This window comes from Pristiophorus japonicus, chromosome 4, assembly GCF_044704955.1.
Source record: "Pristiophorus japonicus isolate sPriJap1 chromosome 4, sPriJap1.hap1, whole genome shotgun sequence".
Classification (NCBI taxonomy): Eukaryota; Metazoa; Chordata; class Chondrichthyes; family Pristiophoridae; genus Pristiophorus; species Pristiophorus japonicus.
The window spans coordinates 243,081,937-243,094,231 of NC_091980.1; the positions used below are offsets into that span (position 1 = coordinate 243,081,937).

The following is a 12,295-nucleotide window of genomic DNA, read 5'->3' on the forward strand; positions in this document are numbered from 1 at the left end:
AGTCTAAGGATAAGGGAGTAAGCCATTTAGGACTGAGATGATGAGAAACTTCTTCACCCAGAGAGTTGTGAACCTGTGGAATTCTCTACCACAGAAAGTTGTTGAGGCCAATTCACTAAATATATTCAAAAAGGAGTTAGATGTAGTCCTTACTACTAGGGGGATCAAGGGGTATGGCGAGAAACCAGGAATGGGGTACTGAAGTTGCATGTTCAGCCATGAACTCATTGAATGGCGGTGCAGGCTCTAAGGGCCGAATGGACTACTCCTGTACCTATTTTCTATGTTTTCTTTGTTTCTATAAAGTTCCCGAAGAGCAGGGAGAGCCAGAACGATTTGGCAGAATTGCGGGCTTCCCAAGGGTTCAAGGAGCCATTGACTGCACACGCATAGCCTTACGAGCACCATTACACAACAAAGAATTATTCAGAAACCGAAAGAGATACCACTCCCTAAACGTCCAACTGGTGTGCGACCACACGCAGCGCATCCTCGCAGTGAACGCCCACAATCCAGAGAGCGCACACGATGCTTTCATCTTGCGTGAGAGCACTGTCTCATGATTGTTTTAGCCACCAAGGAAACAGTGCAGCTGGCTGCTCAGGGACAAAGGACATGGCCTAGCCACCTGGCTCATGACCCCTCTCTGCAACCCACCACAGAAGCAGAGCAGCGCTACAATGAGAGCCATGCAGCCGCCCGCAACATCATCGAACAGACAATTGGAGTGCTCAAGCAGCGATTCTGATGCCTGGACCGATCTGGAGGCAACCTTCAATACTCCCCATAACAGCTATCTGAAATCATTGTGGTGTGCTGCTTGCTGCACAACTTGAACATCATAAGGGGCCAGGCATTGCCAATGGGGATGGCAGACCCACCTCAGGAGGAGGAGGACGACAAAGGGGAATCTGGCGAATCTGCGCATGCGCAAAGGAAATTGCCGCGCCCGGGAAGGTTCGAACACGTCTGCGCATAGAAACATAGAAAATAGGTGCAGGAGTAGGCCATTCAGCCCTTCGAGCCTGCACCACCATTCGATAAGATCATGGCTGATCATTCCCTCAGTACCCCTTTCCTGCTTTCTCTCCATACCCCTTTCTCTCCATACCCCTAAGTTGGGTGGCAGTGTGAGCTGCGAGGAGGATGCTATGAGGCTGCAGAGTGACTTGGATAGGTTAGGTGAGTGGGCAAATGCATGGCAGATGAAGTATAATGTGGATAAATGTGAGGTTATCCACTTTGGTGGTAAAAACAGAGAGACAGACTATTATCTGAATGGTGACATATTAAGAAAAGGGGAGGTGCAACGAGACCTGGGTGTCATGGTACATCAGTCATTGAAGGTTGGCATGCAGGTACAGTAGGTGGTTAAGAAAGCAAATGGCATGTTGGCCTTCATAGCGAGGGGATTTGAGTACAGGGGCAGGGAAGTGTTACTACAGTTGTACAGGACCCTGGTGAGGCCACACCAGGAGTATTGTGTACAGTTTTGATCTCCTAGCTTGAGGAAGGATATTCTTGCTATTGAGGGAGTGCAGCGAAGGTTCACCAGACTGATTCCCTGGTTGGCGGGACTGACATAACAAGAAAGAGTGGATCAACTGGGCTTGTATTCACTGGAGTTCAGAAGAATGAGAGGGGATCTCATAGAAACGTTTAAAATTCTGACGGGTTTAGACAGGCTAGATGCAGGAAGAATGTTCCCACTGTTGGGGAAGTCCAGAACCAGGGGTCACAGTCTAAGGATAAGGGGTAAGCCATTGAGGACCGAGAAGAGGAGAAACTTCTTCACCCAGAGAGTGGTGAACCTGTGGAATTCTCTACCACAGAAAGTTGTTGAGGCCAATTCACGAAATATATTCAAAACGGAGTTAGATGTAGTCCTTACTACTAGGGGAATCAAGGGGTATGGCGAGAAAGCAGGAATGGGGTACTGAAGTTGCATGTTCAGCCATGAACTCATTGAATGGCGGTGCAGGCTAGAAGGGCCGAATGGCCTACTCCTGCACCTATTTTCTATGTTTCTATGTTTCTTCTGGTTAGGGCCAAGGCACATGTTTCTATCCCCTTAGCCGTAAGGGCCATATCTAACTCCCTCTTGAATATATCCAATGAACTGGCATCAACAACTCTCTGCGGCAGGGAATTCCACAGGTTAATAACTCTCTGAGTGAAGAAGTTTCTCCTCATCTCAGTCCTAAATGGCTTATCCCTTATCCTAAGACTGTGTCCTCTGGTTCTGGACTTCCCCAACATCAAGAACAATCTGCCCACATCTAACCTGTCCCGTCCCGTCAGAATCTTATATGTTTCTATGAGATCCCCTCTCATCCTACTAAACTCCAATGTATAAAGGCCAAGTTGATCCAGTCTCTCCTCATATGTCAGTCCAACCATCTCGGGAATTAGTCTGGTGAACCTTCGCTGCACTCCCTCAATAGCAAGAACGTCCTTCCTCAGATTAGGAGACCAAAACTGAACACAGTATTCCAGGTGAGGCCTCACCAAGGCCCTGTACAACTGCAGTAAGACCTCCCTGCTACTATATTTAAATCCCCTAGCTATGAAGGCCAACATATCATTTGCCTTTTTTACAGCCTGCTGTAGCTGTATGCCAACTTTCAATGACTGATGAACCGTGACACCTAGGTCTCGTTGCACCACCCCTTTTCCTAATCTGGAAAATCTGCCACCATTCAGATAATATTCTGTCTTCACGTTTTTTCCCCCAAAGTGGATAACTTCACATTTATCCACATTATATTGCATCTGCCATGCATTTGCCCACCCACCTAAACTGTCCAAGTCACCCTGCAGCCTCTTAGCATCCCCCTCACAGCTCACAACACCACCCAGTTTTGTGTCATCTGCAAACTTGGAGATATTACACTCAATTCCTTCATCCAAATCATTTGATGTATATTGTAAATAGTTGGGGTCCCAGCACTGAGCCCTGCGGCACTCCACTAGTCACTGTCTGCCATTTGTGCCGATTCTCTGCATGCGCAAAATGTAGAGGTTTTTTAACGCCATGATTTTCAGCTCTTCAGCTCGGACGGAAAAACAGCTGATTTTGCGCCCTCGATCATTGAACCTCACTTTCTGCCGAATTTTGCAGTTGAGGGCGCAAACTTTTTCCAGGCGGTATCAAGACCGCCCTGCTGTCATTAACACCCCGAAATCTTAAAAGCCAAAAATCCAGCCCTTACCGTTTTCTCAGAATAATGAACAGAGTCAGTTCGCAAGCATCAGTAGAAATTCCAGAATACCAATCAATAAAAATTTACTTTTACTTAGTCAGTTACTAAGTTCGTGGGCATGACATTAACTTCTGCATGCATTAAACACCCTTAATGTTATAAAACAGCATATTCTCTGATTCACTGTAAGCAATGCCTTGGGAAATCTGCCAGAATTTAAATAAAAACTGTCCCACTCCAGATGTCGAACTTTGTACAAGACATCAACAAATCACAACTAAACAATCACTATTTAAAAAAAACATACAAAAAGTTATTTCCTGCCATATTTTCTGATCTTGGGTAACTTGGAAAAGTTATTGATAACAAGGAGGGGTAACCAAGCATTTGTCAATCTAGGGTAACATCCATCATTAATAATTAACCTTTAATTGATCTCAGGACTTATTTGGTATATTTCTCTATTGGGAGTTCCTGACAAGTGGTCTTAATGGGGCCAGTCAGGTTAGCAGTGAAACATTATGGGTTAGAATCTATGTGGGGGTTCTCTCGATCAGTTATAACCAGAGATCAAAAGAATCCCTGCAGGAATTCTAGGCGTATAACTGTGCTCCCGAACCCAGACCACCAATGAGCACCACCATTTACCTCAAAACCGGCTCTGTAATTTCTTCTGAAATTGTCATTGGTATAGTACGGAACCAGGGAGGTTTTTCCATAATCAAGTCTACAATGGCCAAAACTTTGAACAGATGCTATTTTGATGTGGTCCAGGCCTGGCTGGGGAACTGACTGTTGCCATAGTGTCCAAGCTCGGCAATGCTTCTGGCCCCGGCACAAACATAACATGCCTTTAGTGAGTCAGAAACCTCATCTAAACACACCTTTTGCTAAGAATTTTGCTAAACAGAAGGTGTAATGCCTGAAGTGTGTTTCCTTTTTACTCAACTCTCCATGCATCCCCCCCAAAGGAACTACAGTATGCCATATATATGAAAATGGAATGATTTTTAGACCTGGTGCCCTATTCCTAGAAAGTTGAAATGTCAAAACCTTGAAATATTGAATTTATTGTGATATCTTACATTTTATGATGGTTATACAATGAAGCATTACTGGGACAACAGTGCATGCTTTAAACTCTTGTAACGGTTATCAAATTTTGAAAGAATAATTTAACAAAAATTAAGTTATCATTTCAGCTGAAGTATGAGGTTCAGACTTCTGTATGAAACAAATATTTGGAATATTATAATTACCATGGGCTAGAGGCGGTATTGACCATTGTGGGCGCTAACCAGGTCGGCGAGAAATTGCCCAACTGAGTTACGCCGGCAGTTTCGAGGTACCGTTGGGGAGCAGACCGCCAGTGTGCACTGTCCACAGATCGCCCTGGCGTGATATTTGGCTCAGCGGTGACCCGTAGGTAAGTATGAAAAAAAGCGGCCACGAGAATCAGCGGAGCTGGGCGGGAGGTGAGTAGCTCTGCAAGAAAAAGGTTAGTAATTGGTTTTGTACTCATTATTTTAAAATTCTGCTGTTGTGATTTAGGCTAAAAGGGTTTTGATAATGTTTTTATGATTTTTTTATGTTTTTTGAAAAAATATTTTTAGTGTTTTTCTCCTAGGCCCAACCCACAGCCCCAGGGTAAATTTTTACTGAATTTTTTATTTATCGTCCATTTTCTTTAGGAACCGCCCAATCGACCCTAAATTCCACTTTTTCGCCGAGAATCGGGGTGCAACGCCCATTTTTTTCTCTGGGTGGATTTTTTCTTTTTTGGGGGGAAGTTTTCGCCGGCGATAATCTTGGAAATCTTAGCGGTCTTTTGGGCGGCACTCGGATGCTGGTTATTAGGGAATTCTAGCCCATGTCTTTTCATTTATGACTGGCAGACCAAATTAAAAGGAAAAACTACAAATGTTGGAAATTTGAAATAAAAACAGAAAATGCTAGACCTACAGCATCTATAAAGTAAAACAGAGATTATTGGTGTTTCGCGTGTGTGCCTTTCATTACAACTAGAGGACAATAGTCCCTTCCTCTGTATTGAAAATACAATGCCTTTTGTGCTACTGATAAACCTGCAGGTAGTTCTTGCCATACCATATGATACTCCAGTGCCAGGATATCTGAACAACACTGTGAACACTATGAGGCTGTGGTCTGCCAAAGCGCCAAATGACTTCCACTTGCATCACTGTAAGTATTTTATTGCAATAGACATTGATTCTATAAATTGAACAGCCCTGATAGTGGAAAAATAACTTTAAGCATAGGAGGAATCATAAATATATTAAAAGATATTGTGAGTTGTATTAGACTATGTGGGGATAAGCACTAGCATAGACTTGATGAATTGAATGTGTTTCTATGCTGTACCATTCTATAATTCTGTGCATTCAAAATATAAACTATTTTAAGGCATTTATGTTTTATGTGTTTCATCAGTCCATTTTTAAAACACTAGAGAAGTAAAGCTTCTGATGTTTGCAATATGGGAGTGGTAATAGTGTACAATGAACTATCTGCCCAATTTAGAGCATGTGCCTATTCCTGCCTGAACTTCCCCTTTGGTAGTTCATTGCATATTCGTGCTGCATTCCCATGTTCACAGTATGGAAGCAGAATTTTGAAGTGCTGCTGCAGTTTAGGGGATTTTTCTTCAATATTTTAGATATATATATAACTTTCCGTTGCTGCCAAACCTCTGAACCACCTTTTGAGTGCTGAAAGACCCCTGAACTTCTCCCTCCCCCACCTTTTGTCAGGTTCTGGAACCATCTTCCCCTTGTGTTCTTGAATCTCTGGAACCCTTCCAGTGTTGCCTGATGCCATGACTCTTACTCCCTCCCACCCCATCTGCATGCTTTTTCAGACCCTAATGACTTCTTCTCTCACCTCCACTCCTCTTAACTGTTAATCCAAAATATTTGCCTCCCCAATTCTGGCAGATTGTAGGAAACCCTCTTCAGTAATGCAAAAGACTAGGCAGCACTCTCCAGTTCTACCAAATCGCAGGATTCCTATCGTAGTACTGTAAAATTGCAATGATTATTCCTTCAATGCTGCCAAAACCCACAAGCCTCCTTTCTTGTTATTAAATCCCAGGATCCACCTATAGTGCGGGTAACTTTCAGGACTATGTCCTTAATGCTACTAATCTACAGCGCCCTCTGCCCCTCCCGCAGATGATGCTAAACTCCCGGACTGATGACTGTGCTGCAAAACTGCAGTTCTATCAAACCCCAGGACCCACAGCCCAGTTCTGACAACCTCTGGGACCATATTTCCCTGTAGACCCAGTGCTGCTAAGCCCCATAACTTCCTGTGTCCCACCCTGGTAATCCAAAACACCAGATACTAACCTCCATTCTGAAACAGGTACAACATCCCTAATCCGGAAACCTTGGAACCCAGGCCGTTCCGGTTTTCGGGTTTTCCCGGATTTCATTGAAGAAATCCGACGTCCCGAATCCGGAAGCCCAGGCCCGAGTTTAGGGTATTTCCGGATTTCGGAGAAGAAAATTCGACGTCCCGAATCCGGCAACCTTGTGGACGATTTTCGAGGATTTCGGAGACAATTCGACGTCCCAAATCCGGAAATCCTTAGGCCTAGTTTTGGGTATTTCCGGATTTCGGAGACAATCCGACATCCTGAATCAGGCACCCTTGGGGCCAGGGCATAAGAACATAAGAAATAGGAGCAGGACTAGGCCATTTGGTCCCTAGAGCCTGCTCCACCATTCAATAAGATCATGGCTGATCTGATCCTGGCTTCAACTCCAATTCCCGCTCCCCATAACCCTTGACTCCTTTACCATTCAAAAATCTCTCTCTCTCCACTTTAAATATATTCAAAGAGCCAGCCTCCACAGCTCTCTGGGGTAGAAGATTCCAAAGATTCATGACCCTCTGAGAGAAGAAATTCTCCCTTATTTCAGTTTTAAATGGGCGGCCCCTTATTCTGAAACTTTGCCCCCTAGTTCTTGATTCCCCCATGAGGGGAAACAGCCTCTCTGCATCTACCCTGTCAAGCCCCCTCAGAATCTTATATGTTTCAATAAGATTACCTCTCATTCTTCTAAACTCCAAGGAATACAGGCAGAACCTGCTCAACCTTTCTTCATATGACAACCACTTCACCTCAGGAATCAACCTCGTGAACCTTCTCTGAACTGTCTCCAATACAAGTATATGCTTCCTTAAATAAGGAGCCCAAAACTGTACGCAGTACTCCAGGTGTGGTCTTACCAATGCCCTGTACAGTTGGAGTAGGACTTCCCTACTTTTATACTCCATCCCCTTGTAATAAAGGCCAGCATTCCATTTGCCTTCCTGATTACTTGCTGTACCTGCATGCTAACCGGGCCGGTTTGTGTCTTTTTCTGGATTTATCTTTGAAAAGGTATGTACAGCTTAAAATGTACTTAAAATATGAAGAGGAATGTGCTCAGAGCATGAAATATAATAAATAAAGGTTTTTATTTGGTAAACAGTACAGGTATGAAATATAATACAGTAAATAAAGGTTTTTATTTGGTAAACAGAGTACAGATATGAAACAGAATACGGGTACCTGTAATGTATAAATAATAATATTCTTCCGAAGATCCACTTCCTAAGTAAGCTGCACAGAAATAGTTACAATTGGCTGGAGGTAGAGGGCTCAGCTATGATGTTTGGGGCTGAAGATGGGCCTGCAATAGGATTTTCAAATGTGGAAATTGCTGGTGTAGTTGTAGGCTGTAGGTCTTGGGCACTCTGCTGCGATACCCTTTGAAACTTATCGTCTAATTTTAATTGTTTAAGTAATTTGGGCTTTTGATGAATTTTTCCTGAATTTTATATACCTGCATTATTTCCTCTTCACGTACTGCTCGAGGGCATTAATTAATTCTTGACAAAGATTGATTACTGTGTCAATGGACCCCTTTCGACTTGATTATCAACATCAGCATCATCATCCTCAATGCTTTCAACCTTTTCCTCTGGATGCAAAACCATGCCCACAATTTCTTCATACGTCACTGCATGCACAACGGGAGCATCATTGTCTATGTCCATAACTTCTGTGACATCGTCTTCATTCAATTCTAACGCAGCTTCACAAGTCAGCCTTTTTGCATATTCTAAAAGTTCAGCAGTCATTTCCTTCTCCCTGGACACACAAAAGCCTTCAAAGTCATCATCAGCATCGTCGCCATCTTCACTAAACACAGTTGCTGGCCAGAGGTTATGCCAAGCATTGGCCAAGGTGTCTCTAGTTACCTCATTCCATGCAAATGGAATGCTGGCCTTTATTGCAAAGGGGATTCAAAGAGGAGTTATACAAAGTTGCCAGAAAAAGTAGCAAGCCTGAGGACTGGGAGCAGTTTAGAATTCAGCAAAAAAAGGACCAAGAGATTGATTAAGAGGGGAAAAATAGAGTCTGAGAGTAAACTTGCAAGGAACATAAAAACTGACTGCAAAAGTTTCTACATAGAAACATAGAAACATAGAAAATAGGTGCAGGAGTAGGCCATTCGGCCCTTCTAGCCTGCACCGCCATTCAATGAGTTCATGGCTGAATAATACCCTGGGATGCATTTCATCAACATGCAACTTCAGTACCCCATTCCTGCTTTCTCGCCATACCCCTTGATCCCCCTAGTAGTAAGGACATCATCTAACTCCTTTTTGAATATATTTAGTGAATTGGCCTCAACAACTTTCTGTGGTAGAGAATTCCACAGGTTCACCACTCTCTGGGTGAAGAAGTTCCTCCTCATCTCGGTCCTAAATGGCTTACCCCTTATCCTTAGACTGTGTCCCCTGGTTCTGGACTTCCCCAACATTGGGAACATTCTTCCTGCATCTAACCTGTCTAACCCCGTCAGAATTTTAAACGTTTCTATGAGGTCCCCTCTCATTCTTCTGAACTCCAGTGAATACAAGCCCAGTTGATCCAGTCTTTCTTGATAGGTCAGTCCCGTCATCCCGGGAATCAGTCTGGTGAACCTTCGCTGCACTCCCTCAATAGCAAGAATGTCCTTCTTCAGGTTAGGAGACCAAAACTGTACACAATACTCCAGGTGTGGCCTCACCAAGGCCCTGTACAACTGTAGCAACACCTCCCTGTCCCTGTACTCAAATCCCCTCGCTATGAAGGCCAACATGCCATTTGCTTTCTTAACCGCCTGCTGTACCTGCATGCCAACCTTCAATGACTGATGTACCATTGCACCCAGGTCTCTTTGCACCTCCCCTTTTCCTAATCTGTCACCATTCAGATAATAGTCTGTCTCTCTGTTTTTACCACCAAAGTGGATAACCTCACATTTATTCACATTATACTTCATCTGCCATGCATTTGCCCACTCACCTAACCTATCCAAGTCGCTCTGCAGCCTCATAGCATCCTCCTCGCAGCTCACACTACCACCCAACTTAGTGTCATCCGCAAATTTGGAGATACTACATTTAATCCCCTCGTCTAAATCATTAATGTACAGTGTAAACAGCTGGGGCCCCAGCACAGAACCTTGCGGTACCTCACTAGTCACTGCCTGCCATTCTGAAAAGTCCCCATTTACTCCTACTCTTTGCTTCCTGTCTGACAATCAGTTCTCAATCCATGTCAGCACACTACCCCCAATCCCATGTACTTTAACTTTGCACATTAATCTCTTGTGTGGGACCTTGTTGAAAGCCTTCTGAAAGTCCAAATATACCACATCAACTGGTTCTCCCTTGTCCACTCTACAGGAAACATCCTCAAAAAAATTCCAGAAGATTTGTCAAGCATGATTTCCCTTTCACAAATCCATGCTGACTTGGACCTATCATGTCACCTCTTTCCAAATGCACTGCTATGACATCCTTAATAATTGATTCCATCATTTTACCCACTACCGATGTCAGGCTGACCGGTCTATAAATCCCTGTTATCTCTCTCCCTCCTTTTTTAAAAAGTGGGGTTACATTGGCTACCCTCCACTCCATAGGAACTGATCCAGAGTCAATGGAATGTGCGTAAAAAGAAAAAGATTAGTGATGACAAATGTAGGTCCTTTACAGACAGAAACGGGAGAATTTGTAATGGGGAACAAGGAAATGGCAGAACAATTAAATAAATAAATATTTTGGTTCTGTCTTCACGGAAGAGGACACAAATAACATCCCAGAAATGCTAGGGAACCAAGGGTCTAGTGAGCAAGAGGAATTAAAGGAAATGATAATTAATAAGAAAATAGTACTGGAGAAACTAATGGGACTGAAGGCCGATAAATCCCTAGGGCCTGATGATCTGCATCCCAGAGTACTAAAAGAGGTAGCCATGGAAAAAGTTAATGCATTGGTTGTCATCTTCCAGAATTCTATAGTTTATGGAACAGTTCCTGCAGATTGGAGGGTGGCAAATGTAACCCCACTATTTAAAAAAGGAGGGAGAGAGAAAACGGAGAACTACAGACCGGTTAGTCTGACATCAGTAGTAGGGAAAATGCTGGAGTCTATTATAAAGGATGTGATAACGGCACACTTCGATAATTTCAACAGGATTAAACAGTCAACATGGATTTATGAAAGGAAAATCATGTTTGACAAACCTACTGGAGTTTTTTGAGGATGTAACTGATAGAATAGATAAGGGAGAACCAATGGAAGGTGGCTCAACCGTGGCTAACAAGAGAAATTAAGGATAGTGTTAAATCCAAGGAAGAGGCATATAAATGGGCCAAAAAAAGCAGCAAACCTGAGGACTGGAAGAAATTTAGAATTCAGCAGAGGAGGACAAAGGGTTTAATTAAGAGGGAGAATATAGAGTACGAGAAGAAGCTTGCCGGGAACATAAAAACTGACTGCAAAAGCTTCTCTAGCTATGTGAAGGGAAAAAGATTAGTGAAGACAAACGTAGGTCCCTTGCAGTCGGATTCAGGTGAATTTATAATGGGGAACAAAGAAATGGCAGGCCAATTGAACAAATACTTTGGTTCTGTCTTCACGAAGGAAGACACAAATAATCTTCCGGAAGTATTAAAGGACTGAGGGTCTAATGAGAAGGAGGAACTGAAGGATATCCTTATTAGGCGGGAAATTGTCTTGGGGAAATTGATGGGATTGAAGGCCGATAAATCCCCAGGGCCTGATAGTCTGCATCCCAGAGTACTTAAGGAAGTGGCCCTTGAAATAGTGGATGCATTGCTGATCATTTTTCAACAGTCTATCAACTCTGGATCAGTTCCTATGGACTGGAGGGTTGCTAACACCACTTTTTAAAAGGGAGGGAGAGAGAAAGTGGGTAATTATAGATCGGTTAGCCTGACATCAGTAATGGGGAAAATGTTGGAATCAATTATTAAGGATGAAAGAGCAGCGCATTTGGAAAGCAGTGACAGGATCGGATCAAGTCAGCATGGATTTATGAAGGGGAAATCATGCTTGACAAATCTGCTGGAATTTTTTGAGGATGTAACTAGTAGAGTGGACAAGGGAGAACCAGTGGGGGATGTGGTCTATTTGGACTTTCAAAAGGCTTTTGACAAGCTCCCACACAAGAGTTTGGTGTGCAAAATCAAAGCACATGGTATTGGAGGTAATATACTGACGTGGATAGAGAACTGGTTGACAGACAGGAAGCAGAGAGTTGGGATAAACGGGTCCTTTTCAGAATAGCAGGCAGTGACTAGTGTAGTGCCACAGGGCTCAGTGCTGGGACCGCAGCTTTTTACAATATACACCAATGATTTAGATGAAGGAATTGAGTGTAATGTCTCCAAGTTTGCAGATGACACTAAACTGAGTGACAGTGTGAGCAGTGAGGGGGACACTAAAAGGCTGCAGGTGACTTGGACAGGTTAGGTGAGTGGGCAAATGCATGGCAGATGCAGTATAATGTGGATAAATGTGTGGTTATCCACTTTGGGGGCAAAATCGCGAAGACAGAATATTATCTGAATGGCGGCAGATTAGGAAAAGGGGAGGTGCAATGAGACCTGGGTGTCATGGTTCATCAGTCATTGAAAGTTGGCATACAGATACAGCAGGCTGTGAAGAAGGCAAATGGTATGTTGGCCTTCATAGCTGGGGGATTTGAGTATAGGAGCAGAGAG

The 12,295-nt window shown here is 43.5% G+C and overlaps 1 protein-coding gene across 7 annotated transcripts in view; it reads left to right on the top strand.

The window, feature by feature from the left end:
- Window positions 1-12,295, top strand: part of pygl (phosphorylase, glycogen, liver) — a 260,396-nt gene that overhangs the window by 45,534 nt on the left and 202,567 nt on the right. For all 7 annotated transcript variants that reach the window (XR_011593114.1, XM_070879224.1, XM_070879226.1 and 4 more), the window contains one exon: window positions 5,294-5,405. Coding sequence is in view for 6 of the 7 variants with exons in the window: in XM_070879224.1 (XP_070735325.1) it covers window positions 5,294-5,405 (112 nt within the window). In the remaining variant the exon portion in view is untranslated. The remainder of the gene's footprint in view (window positions 1-5,293; window positions 5,406-12,295) is intronic.